The 18,352-nt window shown below is 55.3% G+C and overlaps 1 protein-coding gene across 7 annotated transcripts in view; it reads left to right on the top strand.

Annotated features, from left to right (window-relative positions):
- The window catches only part of PMFBP1 (polyamine modulated factor 1 binding protein 1), an 84,242-nt gene that overhangs the window by 63,672 nt on the left and 2,218 nt on the right, over positions 1-18,352 (top strand). For 3 of the 7 annotated variants that reach the window (XM_081871765.1, XM_081871764.1, XM_081871769.1), the window contains 26 exons: positions 907-990; positions 7,567-7,713; positions 8,205-8,276; positions 9,545-9,712; positions 10,036-10,098; positions 10,309-10,476; positions 10,665-10,748; positions 11,253-11,420; positions 11,743-11,985; positions 12,068-12,289; positions 12,379-12,609; positions 12,689-12,811; positions 12,915-13,041; positions 13,148-13,284; positions 13,381-13,627; positions 13,878-14,067; positions 14,352-14,505; positions 14,630-14,797; positions 14,875-15,042; positions 15,130-15,297; positions 15,376-15,522; positions 15,613-15,780; positions 15,881-15,943; positions 17,095-17,204; positions 17,335-17,409; positions 17,678-17,771. In XM_081871765.1, coding sequence (XP_081727891.1) covers positions 907-990; positions 7,567-7,713; positions 8,205-8,276; positions 9,545-9,712; positions 10,036-10,098; positions 10,309-10,476; positions 10,665-10,748; positions 11,253-11,420; positions 11,743-11,985; positions 12,068-12,289; positions 12,379-12,609; positions 12,689-12,811; positions 12,915-13,041; positions 13,148-13,284; positions 13,381-13,627; positions 13,878-14,067; positions 14,352-14,505; positions 14,630-14,797; positions 14,875-15,042; positions 15,130-15,297; positions 15,376-15,522; positions 15,613-15,780; positions 15,881-15,943; positions 17,095-17,204; positions 17,335-17,409; positions 17,678-17,771 — 3,789 coding nt within the window. The other 4 variants (XM_081871768.1, XM_081871767.1, XM_081871766.1 and 1 more) reach the window with 4 other exon arrangements.

The raw sequence follows: 18,352 nt of genomic DNA, 5'->3' as shown, positions 1-18,352 counted from the left end.
TATGTATTTTTTTTCTCCTGATGTGAGTCACTGTGTTATACTAAATGTCACCTGCTGATCAGTTGGAGGGATTTGTGTCAAGCACTTTCCAGGCTTCTTGGGATTTCACAGCCCGTTATAAACCTGCTGACTTCGTTCTTCACCACTGACTCCAGATCATTTATGAATTGTTACACAGCTCTAGTCCCAATATAATATGTGAGGAGACTTTTGGCTTGATTCCATTCTTCATGAAATTCCTCTTGTTTTTCATTCTCATTACTATATGATCTAAACAAGAGGATTTTGTCCTCCGGCCCCATGACCCATCTTGGTAAGCAACTTCATCAAAGGCCTTTTGAAAGTCCAGGTACGCTGTGCGCTGCTGTGGTTGAAAGGTGCTTGAAGCAGGTATACTCTTTGCACAAGCAATGCTGACCATTTCTTGGCAAGGCTTGTTCTTCCACATGGTTTTATTGCCAGCCTCACCATGCTCCCCCAACTTTACCTGGGACAGAGGTCAGGCTTACAGCTCTGCAAGTTCCTCACCACTTTTTTTCCAAAATTGGTATTGCTTTGGCTACCTTCCTAGTCCTCTTGCCACAAGGTTGATTTTCAGTGAGAAGTTACATATTTTGCTAATAGTCCAACAATGGTGCATTTCCCATTCTTTTGTTCCTCTTGCCTCCTCCTCCGCCGCCTCCTGCTTTTCATGGCTTCCTGGCTTTAACCAGGATGCGACTGGGCACCTTAGATATTTTTGTTTAGCAGAATGACAGGATACAAAAAAAGTCATAGCAAGTGTGATGTGTGTAAATCTGGAATCATGAAGGGCAGAGGAGGCTCTTGAGGGGCTTCACTTGCCCTCGCTGCTCTCAGGGGAATGTGAGCCTCTTTACCAGCTGTGTGTCTGGTCTTCTCTTTCAGACAGAAAGAGCAACAGCTCGGCTGGCGGCACCAGAAGCGGAAGCAGTTACCTGGAGGAGCAAATACAGCTTGGCCCTCTCAGAGGTACTGTGGAGGCAAAGGGTTGTGAAGGGCTGGGGTGAGAAAAGGACGCTCCAAGAGCTGCCAGCTTGTCTACTGGTATCAGCTCTCCCTGATGCTTGCTTTCAGTAAGGCATGAGAAGAAAGGAGTTATTCAGAGAGGCAGGTAGGGGCTAGCCTGATCACTAGGAGGCCATGGAGTTGCCCTTCAGGGTTGGAAGGGTGCTTGAGCAGCTACTCTTTTGCCTTCCTGCCTGCCTTCCACCACATGGTCATGGTCCTCACAGCACCAGAAGCATTGAGCTGGGGTTATGTGGTGCATCAGTCAGTCTGACAGAAGGAGGGAGTCGAAATGTCCGGCACTGAGCACATCTGGCTTGCCATGCCTGGACTGCTGGAGTTGCTCAGTTCCCCACCCTCCCTCCCTCCTCCTGTCTTTGAGCACCAGCCAGAGGGTGTGTCGCTGTGACTGCTCAAGCCATGCACTTGCAGCCAGTGTGGCATGGCAGAGGTGTGTACATGCCTGCATTCAGAACTGTCTGCTGTTTCCTGCAAAAACAGAGGTGCCAAGTGTGAGTTTTGACTGCTTCCCCAGTCAAGGTTTCCTTGAAGCTCCCCAACCCTGGGAAGGAGGGAGGGCAACGGGACAGGCAAGTGCTGGGCTTCTACCAGGAGGTCCAGTGGCTGAGAGGACGAGCCCTGTTTTGTCTTCTGCCTCTGGTGAGGAGACTCTGCTCTAGGTGGGAATGGAGCTGCGGATGGCTGCCTTTTATTCTGTGCCTGTCAGCTGCTGAATTTGCAGGGAGCAACTTGCCGTCTTTTCTTTCTGGCTTTTGAGAATCCACAGATATGGGGCAGCATTGCCTCTTTCCCCCTCTCCCCACAGCATCCCTGGGAGGGTGTGTGTGTCAGAATCTGTGTGTGTGTTTAATTCCCTGCTTTCAGAGGAACACAACTAGCAAATGATGGGATCTTTGACAGAACAAAGGTATTTTTGAGGGCTCTGTAATAGACACTGTTAATGCGTCCCGTCCCTCATTGTCTGCTGTCTGATCCCATCCCTCTGCCAGACAGTCACTGCGGGATGAGTCACTTCTCATGTCTGGCAATCAAGGTGAATTTTCAAAAAGCTGCCATTTTGAAATTATGCAGTAGATGCGGTGGGGTGTGGGGGAACGGCAGAGGCAGAGCTTGCAAAGGCTGAGGGAGACCCCTGCTGTCCTTTTCAGGAACTCCAATCCTCCCACCCCCAGCATTGCCAATGTGCAGGAAAGGACAGGCAAGAGTTGTATTAATTACTAACTGCAGCCAAAATGGAGGCAGCTACACACAGGTTCCCGTTGCTTTTATGACTCTTGGCCAGGGGTGGGTGAGATGTCTACATCACCAGCTGCATCAAACAGGGGCCTTGCTAGGAAGATTTTTTGCTCCACAGGGCTTCCTGCCACCCTCCACCGCTGTAGCTGGGCCCTGAAAATGTTCTCCAGACACTAGCCAGAAGCGAGCAAAGAGTACCAGAGGCAATGAGGGAGTATAGGTGTGTGGTTGTGGTTGTGCTCACAGCCGCTTAAACTTCTTTCTAATCTTACTTCATTCCTTTCCCCCCACCCCACCCCCAGTGGCCTGAGTCTCAAGCACCCCTTAGTATTGGATTTAGTAATAAATAGCAGTTCTTTGGCCCTTCAGTGCTAAGCTCCCAGCACTCTGGGCCAGCCATGGTGGTCCTCAGTGTAAGGCAGGAGGGCGCTGAGATCTGTGCTCAGGGCTTCTCTGAAATGACACTGCTGACTCTTTCCTTAGGAAATGCTACCTGCTCATTCCTCCCGTCCACCTCTTCTCTTGGTGCATTAAGATGGAGCAAGACTTTCACCACAGGATGAAATCTCACCCGGCTTAATTCTGTTGTCTAGATGTTTGCCTTGGACTTTCTGGATTCCTTCTCAGTTTTCTTTTGTTAAAAAAAGAAAAATGGGTTCTGTGTTTGGCTGTCTTCCAGTCCCATTCGCCTTTTGGGTTGATGCCACCTGACCCCAGTGATCTGTTGCGAAGTGTATGCTTAATTAGATAATTCGTTCTAATTCCTTTTTGTCACCTCTTCAAATACTCCTTCAGTGGAAACTCTTCTGCCATTTTCTTCCTTTTGCATTGTCCTTCTCTAACACTCTGCCTGCCTCTCTGGCAGCTGCCTGACTTTTGAAGTACAGAACTGACTTCAACATCCACTCTTCTCTTCTTCTTGCTTTGGGTACTTGGGGGTGGCTGCCAATCCTGGGTTGGGGTGGGTGAGAGGGCCATTCTGTCTTCCTTGGCACTCGATCAAGCCTCTCCCTGGCACAAGCAGCTTGCTCCTCCTTGTGCTGATGCTTCCTGAATTCTTTAAACTTTGCAAGAGCCTCCGAAAGCCTCAGGTCAGGCTGCAGTCCCGAGATGGGCAGGAAAATGCCTCCTCTAGCCTGTGCAAGGGCTATGGCCAAGGGCCAGAGTGTAGAACTGAGTTTAAGGACAAGTTGCCTCCCTTCCTTCTTCTCTGACTTGCGTACCAAGTCAGCCAACAACTTCATGGTGTGCCATCCCAAGGCCCATGGGGTGCCCAGAGGATCATGTATTGCTCTAGACTGCATGGGAGTTGCTGTACCAGGGCTGGTCTCCCGCTTCCTGCATCAAGCAGTCTTTGGGGTTGGAGACCTCTGAGACTTGTTTTACAGATCTTCCAGTAACTGACTTCAGGAGAGCTGGGAGGGGCCTGAGTGCAGGACAGAGTCTCTTTCTGTTCATGTTGCTGGGGGAATTGGAACATGTGTTGCAGCCCAAACGGCTGGGAACCCCCTTCCCTCCATGCTGTGTGGTGGGCAGCTGGTATCTCTGCTCAAATCAGCCCCTGATAGCTACCATCTTGGGGGGGGGGGTTGCTCTCCACCAGCCAAGCCTGATTCTTGCTGCCCTTCCCCATCTCTGCCCATCAGCCCCTCAGATGGACTAAAATCTGGCCGGCCTTTGTTGTTTTCCTAATTTCCATTTTGTATCCTAAAATATGCACTCTGAGTTCCGCTCGACAGACACCCCTAATCTAATCTCCACGTCTGCTTTCTAATTTTCGCAGTCAGGGTAAAACAAATTGGCCGGCGTTAATTGTCTGCACAGCAGCCCGGAGCTTCGAGCTGTGATTTACGAGCTCAGAGCAAGCGCTCTGCAACACATTTTTCTTAATTTATTTTTAATGAGTCTCTCAATTAATTTTCTTGGAAACATCTTAATGATGTTGGAGGCGGGTGTTAATGAGGTCTGTGCTCATGCGTCATTTTGCATATTTTGCTGTGCTGAACAGTGCTGTGCCTGTCAGGCCCGTTTGTGGGGGAGAGGGGAGGAAGGGGGTTCTCCTTTCCATTTTTGAAGACGAGAGGAGTAGCAAAGGCTCAGGATCCAAGTCTGTTGTTGAGACCCAGGTTTAAGAGGAGCTTGGCTGCTGGATCAGACCAATGGAGGCCTCCTGTTCTTAATAGTGGCCAGCCAGATGCCCTGTGAGGGATGTACACCTGAGGTCAACAGCATTCTGCCTGCCTGGGTTCCCCTGTAAGTGGTATTCAGAGGCTTCATACAGCCTCTGACACGGGAAGCACACAAGGTCCCGGGTGGGATCAGCCCACCATCTAACCAGCCAGCCAGGTGCCCCACACCCTTGTCCTGGGCTTCTCTTTTCATCTGTCTCAGGGATCGGCAAAGTTTTGTGGCTTGGGCCGGTTCACAGTCCCGCAGATGCCTCAGTGGGCCAGAGTGTTCACGCACATGCAAACACTATTTCTGGTGCTCCTTCCAGTGCGGAGGAGGTGTGTGCAGCTTCCCATTGGCTGCAGGAGCTTCCTGCAGCCAATGGGAAGCTGGCCAGCATCGCGGAAGGCGGTCCCCACTCTGCTCCGTGCCAGTTCAGCGCGGTGCATGGGAGCCGACCGAGCAGGCAGCGGGGGTCCGTGGGCTGGTTAAATGATCCCCATGGGCCGCTTGTGGCCCATGGGCCTTAGGTTGCTGACCCCTGATCTATCTCTTTCCACACAATGGTGAAATCCCCAAGCAGACAGAAGTACACTTTCCTCACCCTTCAGCAAGTTGTGATCCTGTAAGCAGGCCCTTGAAGGCCTTCCTTGTGTGCTTTGGCCCAGAAGCAACAGTTGCCCATGGCAGACATGAAAGTGCTCCCTGTGCCCCTGCGGTGCCAAGCGGGGCCCACCGAGCCAACAACTCAGGGTGGGACTGCCCAGACCAAACAGAGCAGCAGCAACCTCTCAGACCAAGGCCAAGTCAGGGGACTCCCTCTTGCCTAGGTTAGACACCACCCCACTTGCCCAATATGCTGGCTAAGTGCCAACAGGGGAACCCCTTCTAGTAGAAAAGAAGAGGCCCAGATTGGGGTTGACTGGGGATGTGAAGAGCACTCAAGGTCAGGCAATGAGTGAACCACACAGGCTCCATCCTCCCAAGAGGACACGCCAGGGAGCGATGGCACAAGCCAGCAGCAGCACACCTGAGGATGAAGTTCACAGGGCTGTGCCTGGCATGGCAAGCACAGGGCACCTGGCAGTTGCCACCTGATACACCCACGTCTTTCCTTAAGGCTGGTGGTGTGTTAAGAACTCAGAGGCAATGTGGTCTGTGCCCTGGAGGTGCGGTTCCAACCGAGGGATGTGGTTCTTTGGGGTGGGGAGGGCCGGCCCCCTGCTCCCTCCCCACGCTTTGTTGGCATCTGGGAAGATGTGAGCCGTTGTTGTTTTCTCACCGCGTGTCAGTCTTCATTAAATCACGAAGGAGCAGAGCAGAGACAGCTTTTGTCCCAGCCAGAACGTGGCAGCTGTTTAATTTCAATTAACACAGCCTTGAAAAGAATAACATGAAGGCAGCAATTAAAGGGAGGCGGGATTTCCTCGGTGGCTTCTTGCCGCTGCCTGAGTCGCTCCACAGCAAGGGGGGTGGGTGGGACGAGCCTCTCGCTTCTCCACAAGGTGCAGTGGCAGTGCTCCCAGGTGACACAGCAGCCTCACACAACATTGCCTGTCCTTTACCTTGGTCTGGTCCAGCCATACAAAGCATGAGAACCAGGGAATAAGATGCCTGGAGCTTGGAGCCCTCCCTGTGGAAGGACGTGATGAGGAGGATGTTGTTCTGCCTCTTCCTGAGTAGGCTTAGCTACCCATCCCACATGCTGCAGTTCAGAAAAGTCCAGAAAATGAAGTAACTCTTGCAGCTCTCAGGAGCACTCTGGACTCAGGATCTGGCCCAGAAATGAGACCTCATGTCTCTTTGGACCCGCTGGGTCTGAAGCAGCCAGGACTTGTGCTGTGATTCCCAGTGGGCGCATATGGCCAGCAACCACTCCTTGCCTTTGGGCATCCCAATCAGCCCAAAGGTGCCGGTTCTTTGACGCTTGTTCTTTCGTGCGTAGAGGGAGGGGAAAAGGAGGGGAAAGGCTGCTATTGATCGGGTGCTTTAGGAGGGAAAGGGATCTCCTTGGCTGTCTAAACACTATTGATCCTCTGCTGGGCCTGCAGCTGGCAAGGAGGAAGGGATTAAAACCTCACTGCCGACAACTTCTTCTTTGGTGGCTGAGCAAAGAGAGCAGGAGGGCCACAAAAGGGGAGCCAAGGCAGCTTCCTCCTCTGCTTCTGGAGTGGCAGAGGAGCAGGGAGGGCCCCGGTGGAAAGTGGTCGGCCTGTCTTGCATCTGGCAAAGAAGGTTAGTGCTTCCAAGAGCCACAACACAGGTCCATTTCCTCTAAAGGCTCTTTGGATTGCATCTGTTCTAGCCACCTCCCTGGCAGACCAAGAGGCTTCTGCCAGGACAGGTGGTCCTCTGACCGCTGAAAGTGGGTTGCCTCCATCTGCATTTCTGGCCTTTGCCCAGGAGATTGCCATCATCCCTGCCTTCTCGGCCCCTATGGCCTCCTCGCCCTTCCTCCAGAATGCCTGCATTCATTTTGCACAGGAGTTCATGGCTGACCCAAGCCTCCTCTACCTGTAGGTCATGAGAACTGCCCCCGAGAGGCATGTGTGTGAATGCAAGAGTGACTGTGGGCTGCGTGGGCTGGGAGTACCTTCCCTGCTTCCTCATTGATGCTCCCAATTAAGGCGAGGAAGCATCCCCATCAAGAGGTCTGTGCTCCTTTCCAGTGGGGTTGCCTCTCACTGACCTTCATTTGAATATTGCACTGAGATACGCAGTCAGAGTTCCCAGCACTTCATGAGTGAGGAGGTGGCTCTTCAGAACAGAAACAATAACATCATTTTTTTAAATGCTAGGTTGAGACCAGCTTGATGGTGTGCTGGGCTAATTTTTTTTAAAAGGTCTCTGCTTGGCACCAGAAAGACATCAGATGTGGCCCCAGGCAACGTTCCCTGCAGAGGGTGTTCTGCACGTGGACGCCCCTTTCTCCTCTAACCCCTCCACATCTGAGTCCAATTTCTGTTTGAAGAGGCAGTCCTGCATTGACCTGGAAGGGTGCCAGGTTTGCCCAGTGAAGTAGTCAGGTTCAGGGCTGAGGCAGGGAGCTCCTAGCCCTGCCAAAGACCCAGAGGGAGTGGGAGGAGGCCCTCATGCCACTGTGTTCCCTTCCAGGCTGCGGAGCAGAGCGAGGCACTGCACAGACTCCAGGAGACCCACAGTGCCCTCCAGCAGCAAATGACCGAACAGGAAGGCCTCATCTGCCAGCTGGAGATCCAAGTCCAGGAGCAGCAGGAGGACCTGCAGGGAACCAGGGAGCAGGTATAGAGTGCTGGACCACCTGGACAGGGGGGTGCATGGGAGTCCCCCCCATCCCAAGAATGAAGGACTTGGGGGCAGGCAGAAACCTGGTAGAGTGGCAGGCAGTGGGAGCCACAGAGCTTGTTTTATTGCCACCCCCTGTGAGCTGCCATCCCATCCCACAGAGCCATGCTGGGGGCCTCACCCAAGCCTACGCTCCTTGCCCACAGGCATCTGAACGCAGGCAGGCTGTGCAAGAGTTGGAAATGTAGCAAGCCCTAGTGGAGGAGGCAGGCCTGGTGCTAGAGAGAACAGAGAGCCAAGTGAGCAGGACGGAAGGCTTGGAAAGACCTCCTGGGAGCCCATTGATGGCTTCTGGCATTCACACCTTGCTTTCCCTGTCTGAAAACCCTCATGACTGGCTGGCCTGCCTGAGGATCCCCTGAGCTAGATGCTCGCTTTCAGGCCATGGCTGCCACGAAAGAGCCACAGGTGCCCAATTTGTCTTCCAGATCTGGCAGCAAAAGCAGCAAATGGCGAAGCTGGCAAGAGCAGCAGCTGATAGCCAAGCAGCAGAGCAGCAGGTACCTTGTGCCCCTCTCCTGGCCCTAGTCCAAGGTGCTTGAGGGAAGGAGGTTTGTCCCAAGAGGACCACATGCCCTTCTCTTCCCTGCAGTCTCTGGGCATTTGGGCTCTTTTGATTTCTTTTAAATGCTTCCATCCCTGGGTTCCTCCCAGAGGCTCCCAGTGATAACGATGTAATGCTAGAAGCTTCTGAGACAAGATGGATAAGTTGGAGCTCTTTGTCTTAGAGGCGAGCATAGATATTGTGGGCAAAACCGAAACCTGGTGGAAGGGAAAGATCCAGAGGGAAACTGTTGTCTTCAGATACACACTCTAGGAAGGACAAAGATGGCTGTATTCTGGCCTCAGAATTAGTAAAACTTCTGGATCCCAGTTGCTGGGAATCACAAGTGAGGAGTGAAGCTAATGTATTCTCGCCCTGCTTGTGGGCTTCCCTTTGGGGGCATCTGGTTGGCCACTGAGGACCAGATGGGGCTGGGCTGGGCAAGGCCATATGCTTTTGTATGCTCGGGTGACACAGGTTCAATTCCTGGTGGAATCACTAGGTGGAACCGGGAGAGATTTCCTACTGGTTGCTGCCAGTCTGTGTCAATCTTGAGCTAGATGGACCATTGACCTTACTCATTACAATGGTCCCTCGGGTTACAAATGCTTTGGGTTACAAACACTTCGGGTTACAAACTTCGCTAACCTGAAAATATAAACAGTTAACTTATTAAACCTCACCATAACTTCATTAAAAAAAACAAAAAACTTCGCTAACCTGGAAGTAGTTACCTTGGGTTGCGAACTTTGCCCCAGGATGAGAACGGAAATCACAACGCGGGAGGCCCCATTAGCGAAAGCGCACCTCAAGTTAAGAACGGTTTCAGGTTAAGAACGGACCTCTGGAACGAATTAAGTTTGTAACCTGAGGTACCACTGTATAAGGTAGCTTTTTAGTGGGGCTGATCCAGCAGGACCCTTCTGACCTTATTAGCAAACAATAATAACCCATTAAATAATTTTAAAGCCAGGAAATCAATAAAAGCAATGCCTGTTAAACAAACAAACAAACAAACAAACAAAAGGCTCAGTAATTCCCAAATACCCTCCAAAACCTTCATCTAAAAACTGATATGGTGTGGGGGGCGGGAACGGCAGGTCTCAAATCCTTTGCCACTGCTACTTTTTGGAGGAGGGGCAATTCTGGGGTTAACCGAGCAGCAAAGCCTCTTTGCAGGGTTTTTCTGTGCTTACCTTGTTTAAAACGCTGTTGCCATGGCAGGTGCAGCAGTACAAGGACATTATCCACCAGCTGCAGGGAAATTTGGCAGCCTCTCGGGCTTCCCAGGCTGCCTCCGAGTCCAGAGTCCGCAGCAGGGAGGAGGAGATCCAGGACCTTCAGCAGAAAGAGTCCTTGGCACGTCACCAGCTGAGGATGCTGCAGAGTGAGGTACAGCCCAGTGTGAATTGGGAGGGGCCAGAGAAACCCACCCACTCAGGAGCTAAGGATGTTTTTTTGGCCTTGCCCTTTTTCCTGGGACCAGGTGGGTCAGCAGAAGGAGATGCTGAGCACACAGCAGCACACCTCCCACATCCTCTGCAGACAGGAGGAGCTGCAGACAGACAGACCAGGAGCTAAGTGCCCTGCAGAAGGTTGTGTATGAGCAAGAGGCACACTGGAGGGAGATGGCTGGGCAATTGAAGCTCAAAGTCCCTGCCAAGTGCTCAGGGGGTTGAGGCCTCTGCTCAGCCCTTCTCTCTCTTTCTTGCCAGGCCCAGAAGACCAAGGAGCAGCTGGCTTCCTTGCAAGAGCAGTTTTCTACCTGCCAGACTCAGGTGAGCCTTCCTCTTCCTCCTCCTGCTCCTCTCTCACTCCAAGCCCAGAGAGACTCTGTTCCAAATCCCAGCCCAGCTTGCCCCAGTTTCTTGCCCCCACCTCTAAACTGGGACTTCTGTGTGTGGCGGGACCTCCCCCTGGTGCGCCTCTCTGCGGCCTCCTTCCCTCCACATCCTCTCATGTGGTGCTTTGCCTGGCCTTGGATGCAGCTGCAGCAGAGCGAAGAGCGGGCGGAGCGGAAGGAGGCTGACTTCCAAGCAGCACAGGACGAGCTCTCCCGATGCCAGGAGCGGCTGTCTGACGCCCACGCAGTGCACCAACAACTGGCCCAGAGCATGGCAGCGCTGGTGGAGCAGCAGGAAGCCTCCAAGCGAGAGGTAGGCTGGCTAGCTGCTGCAGGCCTCCCAGGCAAGACTCTTCCTGGCCCAGCAGCCTCCTGCTGCTCTTTCTGCCAGAGGGAGAAGGTTGCTGCAGCAGCACCCAAGGAAGGTTCCAAGTTCTAGGCATTGTCTCTGGAATCCCCCCCTCAAGCTGCCAGTTCTTAGTCAGGCCCTTCTTCCCCTAGGTTGATCTCCGTGACCAGACGATTGTGAAACTTCAGGGATGTCTGAAAGCAGCTGAGGAGGAGCGGGTGAAAGGGAAGGATGAGGTGACATTTTGGGGACGGAGAGCCTCCTTGTCGCAGTCTTGAAAAAGTAGCCCACAAAGGGTGGAGCTCCCAAGGTGACCAGCAGCCAGGCCCCCCTCCATCCCTCCCCAGTGTTCCCTGAGCAGGGGAAGAGTCCCAAGGACAGCAGACTGTCCCCCCGCAGAGGATGAATCACCAAAGGGCAGGTCACAGGAGGTGCTTGTGTGTCCTCAGCAGGTTGTTTGAAAACAAGCAGGCAAATTGCAGGGCAATGCACAGTGAAGTTCTCTGGGCTCTCATCTGTTCCAGAAGCTGGATTGACTATAAGTCGGCAGCTCAGGATCTATCTTGACAAGCAGCAGTTGGGGTCGTAGTGCATGAGGGTCCGGAGGGCTTTGCCTCACATAGCGCAGAGGAAAAGAGCCAGGCCAGGGGAGGGAGAGAAGGGGCAGGATGAGATGGTCTGAATGTGTGGATTGCCCAGCAGCCTCCTGAGGATGCTCATCTGTCCCCTGGCACTGCCAGCTTGCAGGTAAAGAGGCCGAAGTGAACCACCTCAGGGGGCAGCTCCACCACCTGCAGGATGAGCTGAGAAGCCTGCAAGACTCTTGCACTGAGCAGGAGAAGGCAATAGTGGAGCAGACTCGGCTCATCTGCCAGCTCCAGCACGAGAAGGAGTCCTCCCTCAGCAAGGTCCGTGCCCTCTGGCGGGGGGTGGGGGCGGGGAGTGGTTGCAAACTCAGTTAGGCCCCCATTTCCCTACCAGCTGATCTCAGTTTCTTGCCACCCCCTAAAGTTTGAGTCCCTTCCCTTCAACGGTCTTCAGCCTCCCTGCATCCTTGTGGGCTGCCTCTCCTCCAGGTGCACACCCAGAACCCCTGACTGCAGGGGGAAGGAGCCAATTTGGGGCCAGATCCATTCCTTGCTGTGTGGGGAAGAGAGGAGACCAAGCTCCAAGGCACCCCTCCTCTTACTCACATGACAACCCCCCCCCCCCCGGCTGTGCTGTTTGCAGAGCCAGAGCAAGGCCGCCGCCCTGGAGCAGCTGCGGGGTGAACAGCTCTCTGCCCGGCAGGACCACCAGGCCAACATGGACCAGCTGCAAGACAAGCTGCAGCGCCTGCAGCAGGAGCTGGATATCTGCAAGGGGCGCAACCAGGAGAACCTCAGCAAGCTGCAGTCCCGCGAGTGCCGGATCGAGAAGCAGACGCTGGACCTGGAGATGCTGCTTCAGCAGTGCCAGGTCCTCAAGGAACAGGTGAGTCCAGCCAGCTGGCTGCACCCCACACCCCACTCCTACCCTCCCACCCAGAGTTGCCTGCCTCCCTTTCCCCCCGCAGCTCCTTTACTACGAGGAAGTGACCCAGAAGCAGGAGCGGGAGCTGTCCTGCCAGAGCGAGCGAGAGCGGCACCTGCACGAGCAGCTGGGTCAGGTGGAGAGCAGCAGCACCCTCCTGGAGGGCAGCCTGGAGCTCTACAAGAAGAAGTTCCAGGCCTCACTGAGCAGAGCTGGGGAGCTGGAGTGCCAGTTGCAGCGCCTGGAGGAGGAGGCCGCCTGTCAGGTAGGGGCCCCGGTTCAGAGGGGAAGGCGGTGGCAATGGGGGCCTGGCTGCTTTCCTGGCCCTAAGCTGCGCTTGCCCTGTTGCCGCAGGCCAAGGAAAAGGACGAGGCCCTCTATAGGTTGCAAGCGGAGCAGCAGATCCTGCAGGAGGAGCTGAAGGGCAAATGCTGGCAGGCCAGCAGGGCGGAAGACACCGCTGAGCAGCTGATGCGGGAGTTGCGCGACACCCAGGTGGAGCTGGCCCAGAGCCGGCAGCTCGCCTGTCATTCTGAAGAGACCATCCAGGCGCTGCAGGAGCAGTTGGCAGCCAACCGTGTCCAGGTGAGCCTGGCCTCGGCCCCCAACCCCACGGGCAGCGGAAGAGGGAGCCACGTCTGACTGACTGCTGTGTGCTCTTCAGCTCCTAGACCAAGAGGCGGCGCTGGCCCGGTTGCACAGGGACTTCGCTTCTTACAAAGCAACTCACAGCTGCTCCAACGGCAGCTATGAAAGCCAGATAGTCGCTGCAGAGACCCTCAGGCAGGTAGGCCCTGCTCTCGGGCCACAACACTTGTTGGGGGGTGCTGGGGGGAGCCCTGGAGATGTAGGGCTCCAGGCTGAGTCGCGGTTCTCTTTGTTCTGAGCAGAAGCTGCTGAAAGAGGAAGAGGAGAGCTCTAAGCACCAGCGGCAGGCTGAGGAGTACCAGGGCCTGGTGCAGGATTTAAAACTGGAGCTGGTGAGGGTCACTGAGCAGAAGAGCAGCGCTCTGAACGGTAGGAATGAGTGGAAGTAGCAAGGACGTAGGCCAGGTCCCACTGCCTGAGCAGACGTCGGGCTGGGCTCAGCTAGTGTTGAGCAAGAGGCCACCTTTTTTTCCAGACTTGGCTCACCTGGAGCTGAACTTGCAAAGCCTGTATGAGGAGGCAGCAGCTGAGAGGGACAAGCAGCAGCAGCAGGTCCAGCAGCTGCAGATGGAGCTCAAGCAAAGCCGCAAGCTGGTTGCTCAAAGGGAGCAGGTGAGCACCTCTGCCTGCCTTTGCTGGGAGGCTTGCTGGGGTGTGTGGGTCCTTGTCTGTGGCTGACTCCCTCTCTGCACTCCCTCCCTCCCACAGGCCATCCAGAAGCGAGATGCAATCCTGCGGAAGTCCCAGGCGGAGATGGTGCACGCCTGCAGCACCCTGCAGGAGAAGGGGCAGGAAGTGGAGCAGCAGCGTGCCCGTGCCCATCACCTGGAGGCCAGCCTGCAGAAGGCCCAGCGGGAGCTGGAGCACAGCAGAGCAGAGTGTGCCACATTGTGCGCCGAGGCACAGGCCCTGCGGCGGAGCTTGCACGAGAGCCAGGAGCAGCACCAGAAAACTGGTGAGTGGGGCCAGGACATATGAGGCTGGAGGCCAGAAATTCCCGTCGGTAACATTGAGACTAGATTACTGGGCAATGGCAACAGTTGGAGCAAAGCGGCAAAGGTGGGAGTGAGAAGCAAGCCGAGGACCCATCCCCTCTCCCACCTCCCCAGAGCCTTGTGGGATGCTTCAGCCAGCCCACCTGCTGGTTTCTTCTGCTCCCCTTTGGGGCTCCTGCCAGCATCTCAGACTCTCCCTCCACCCCACAGCCCAGGAGCTGGTGCAGCAGGAAGAGCAGGTGCTGCTGGCCCAGAGCAGCCTGCACAATGCCCAGGAGCAGCTGAGTGAGCGGCTCACAGAGCTCACACATCAGACACAGGCTGGCCGCCGGCTGGAGGCAGAGCTCCGGGTTCTCAACGAAAGGCTCTCCATTGCTGAAGCAGAGCTGGAGCAGAAAAGGTAGCAGCTGCAGTGGCAAATGGCAGGGGGTGGGGGTCTCCTTAGGCCCTGACATGAGTCTCTCTAGGGGGAAAGGGTTGCAGAAGGGGAGGGGCGCCTTCCGCGGCTACTAGTTGTGAAGGATCAAAGAGGGGTGGGAAGGGAGCTGTTGTCCTCAGGTCCTGCTTGGGGCTTCTCTTGAGGCATCGTGATGGGCTGCCTGCTGTCAGCAAGAGGAGGCTGGTCTAGATGGGACCACTTTGACCCAGAGTTTTTATTCTTGCTGCTGATTCTGCCTCCCTCAGAGAGCTGTTGGAGCAACTGATGGGAGAGCTGAGCCAGTCAAAGCAGCAGCACCAGGCAGCCATGCAAGAGTCCCAGCAGCACCAGAAGGAGGCATCTCGGCTGCAGCAGAAGCTACAGAGCAGCCGGGAAGGGCTGAAGAGCCTGCAGCTGAAGGTGGGGAAGGGGAAAGTGGGAGGGCTTGAAGGGCAACTGCCATCTCAGCCAAGCCAATTGCTTCTGCCTGCAGGAGAGCTCAGCTGGTGGCAGCCTGAAGCCTTCTGGTATGTGCCGCCCACAGGTGCAAGGGAACCAGTCGGTGCTGGATGAGTTGCAGGCAGAGCTGGGCCAGCAGAAGCGCCAGGAGGAGGAGCTGCAGCGGCAGCTGCGAAGGGCCAAGGAGCAGGAGAGCCAGCTGGTACAGCAGTGCAAGGAGCTGCAGCATCAGCTCCAGAGCAGCCAGTGCAGGGTGAGCCACTGGGCAGGGCTGCAGGGAGGAGGCGTGTCCCCAGTCTCCCAGGAGCTGACAGCCCCCTGGCCTTGCAGTTGCAGGAGGAAGAGTGGAAAGCCCAGAGCCTGCACACCTGTGCCACAGAGCGGGAGACAGAGAGCCGTGTTCTGCGTGAGCAGCTGAAGCAGCAGAAGACGGAGCTGGAGGTGCTCCGCAGAAAGTATGAACACGCCCAGTTGCAGCTGCAGCAGGAGACAGCAGAGGTGAGTGCTGCCATTGCCACCTTCCCCCGCCCTTGCCTGCCTTCCTGTAGGTTGACAGGCTTGCCTCCCCCACCCCCCACTCCACAGGTGTTGCGCCAGGAGGCCACCCTCTCCCAGCTCCACACTGAGCTGCACACTGCCCAGGAGAAGGAGCGCCAGAGCAACCAGTCCCTGGCTGCAGCCAAGAACATTGCCCAGGACCTCCGGCTGCAGGCCACGTCCTGCCAGGCCAGCCAAAGGGAGGCGGTGGAGCAGGTAAGGCCAAGCCAAACCTGGGCACCTTTTGAAGGCCAGCCAGCCAGGGAGATGACCTCTACCCTCCCTTCTTGGCAGCTGGAGCAGAGAACCCGGGAGGTGTCCTGCCTGCAGGCGGAGCTGCAGCTTGCCCAGCACAGGGCAGACCATCTGGAGGAAGAACTGAGCGGCTCCCGAGAGCAGCTGCAGCAGCTGCTGGCCATGCAGAGGGAGAGGGAACAGGAGGTGAGCATCCCTGGCCCAGGGAGGGAGGGCTGGAGGGGCCTTCTTGCTCAGCCCAAGCTCACCCAGTGGGCAACTCCTCTGTCTTCACAGGCCTGTGCCTCCGAGGAGCGGCTGAGCGCCCTGGGCAGCCAAGTGCAGCACTGGCAGCAGGAGCACCGGGCGGCCGAGCGGGCTCTGGCCGAAAAGGACGAGGAGCTGGTGGTGATGAAGGTGGAGCTGGCCTCGCTGGAGGAGAAATGTCACCAGGCGACAGAGGAGGTGACGAGGGGCTCCCTGCAGGGTGGAGGGATACACAGCCAAGTCCTCCTCAGGTGGCTGATGCTTTTCCTTTGGTCCTCTCCTGGGGCTGCTTTGGCAGAGAGAAGAGCTGCAGAACGAAGTCAACGTCCTCCGGCAGAAGTTTGTGGTTTCCAGCCGGGACGTAAGTAAAGCTTGGGGAGGAGACTCATCCCCCGGACTCCCCAGGGGCACCATTCACCTCTGCTGCCCCTAGGAAGAAAGCCGATCCCGTCACTGGGGAAGAAGGCCCCAAGCGAAGCATCCAAAGAGAGTCCTCATGGCTTCTGGGTGGCACATTCACAAGCTGAGGTGACAACAAAGGTCACAACAGGCTGGCCTGGCTGCCCCAGGGAGTTGTGAAAGCAACAAGCCTGTCTAGCCTCAAAGCCAGAGCTGGTTGCACCCCATGCACTGAGGTTGCCCAGCAAATACTCTCCCTCCCCTCCCCACCCTTCAGCCCCTATAAGCCTTGGTTTGTTCTTCTCTCCAGAGTTAGAGCTCAGCTGATCTCGTTCTTTCTCTCCTTTCCTTCTCTTTGTTGCTCAGCTTCCTCCAGCTTTGTCTTGTCCCTTCCTTCACCTGCTGCTGCTCTCCTCCAGCCTTTCCTCAGGGCCGGTTGCCCTGCCAAGTTCTTGAGCATCTCTGATACTCTCCTTTGCATCCTCTTCCACTTGTCCACATCCTCTCCAAGGTCTGGTGCTGTCCTCAAGTGGAACTTGTCCAAGGTTGAGGTTTTGCTGGTGGCACAGCGAGACCACCCACTGAGATTCAGGGGCAAGCAAATGAATTTGCGGAAGACCAAAGAAGGTTCCTTTTCACACAACGTAGAACTCGTTGATAGCACCCACTGCCACAGGGTGTGCCGACGGCTGCCAATTAGAATGGTTTAAATGGGGGAGTAGATAACCTCAAGACAAAGAGATGTGCCAATAGGTGTTGGCCATGGTAGCTCTGTGGAACCTCCTTGTCCAGAGGCAATCTACCTGTGAATACCAGGCACTGGGGAACGTTCTAGACCTGATCCTCTGCCTTTGGGTTTCCTGGTTTGGATCCCCAGATGCCACACCAGATGGAGCTCTGAGCCTGCTGCAGCAGGGCTCTTGGTCTGTGGCTCACCAGAGACCTTGTGGTTGCCATTTGGGAGTCTTGTTTGCATCTGGCTCTGTTCTTCATTCTTTGGCCCTTTCAGAATAGTTTAGGGGCAAGAGAGCGGAGGGGCCAGTGGAGGTTGCTTTGCGCTTCTGGAACCATGCCAGGGTGGCCTTCCTAGACTGCCCTCTTCTTACCTGGCAGGTGGAATCCCTGCAGACCTCCCTGGAGACAGCACGGGCCGACAGCTACCGCCTGCATCATGAGAGTGAGTTGGTGGTGGCCAACGTCAGCCAGTGGGTGAAGGAGCAGAAGTGAGTTTGTGCCACCTGGCTGTGGCAGCCTCCTCCTCCTCCTGGGGTGGGTGGGAATGGGCTCTAGCAGTGCTGCTTACCACCTTTCCTTGCCCCTTGTTACTTCCTCCCAACTGGTGTCTCGTTGCAGGCAGGTGAACGAGAAGTTGGGCGACAAAATCCGGGACCAGATCAAGCAAATTGCTCAGCTGACGGGCGAGAGGGAGTAAGTGCAGCAGGCTGACACGGGCAGGGGGGGTCCCTCCTTTAGGCCTCCCACAATTCTGCTCTTCCTCAAGGGGTGGGCAGTAGGCTCACCTGCTGGTCCCAACTTCCCCTGCCTCCATCCCATATCTCCAAATATTGTGCAGAACAAGAGGTGTTTTTAAAATTCAGGCGCTCCTCCTTTCCTTGTCCTGTTATCCTCATGTGTAAGTCCAAAGGCTGCTGCATGGCTGTTTGTTCCCCTTTGTTAAGGCAGCTTCTTTCCACAGCCACCTCCATGGGCTAATGGAGAGACTCCAGCAAGAGAATAAACGCTTGAAAAGTGAAGTGGATGAGCGGCGTATTGAGTGTGAGCGCCTCAAGGTGAGTGGAAGGCTCGGTAGTGAAGGGCCAATAATCCCAGGGGTTCAGATGGCACTCTCAGTAGGCTGCCTCCGTTTCCCAACAGGGAAGGTAATGAGTGAGTGGCAAGGTGTTCTGTTAGCCTGCAAGGCAGGCATTTATTATTTAAAGTAAAGTACTTCTGGAACCCTAAATCCACAAATGCAGAGTGGGCCAATATTGCCATAACAGGAGACGTGGCAGAAGATGGGACAGCCCCAAGGATTCCCCAGACCACCCACATCATTTAATGAGAAGGCATTGAACAAATGCTGTTGTGGAAGCTTTTGCAGTTCTGCAGCAGGAGCACAGAGCTTCTAGCATCCAACCCACAAGGAGTGCCTGGTAGTGACCACAGAGCCTGTGTGTTGGGCAAATCCACTCCTTGAAAACACAGATCCTCAGACTGCTGGAGGAGGAACGGTGGGTGGTTCACCAACAGAGATGATTACGTAGTGATTCATGATAGCCAAAGCCATAAATCTTAGCTACTGAATTTATTTTGGGAAAATAGTGTGAATAAGAAAAGCTGCTTTCCATGTCTGGAGACTGAGCAGCTGAGA

Source organism: Podarcis erhardii, assembly GCF_964252035.2.
Source record: "Podarcis erhardii genome assembly, chromosome: 7".
Taxonomy (NCBI): domain Eukaryota; kingdom Metazoa; phylum Chordata; class Lepidosauria; order Squamata; family Lacertidae; genus Podarcis; species Podarcis erhardii.
This window is presented reverse-complemented; position numbering and strand designations above follow the sequence as displayed.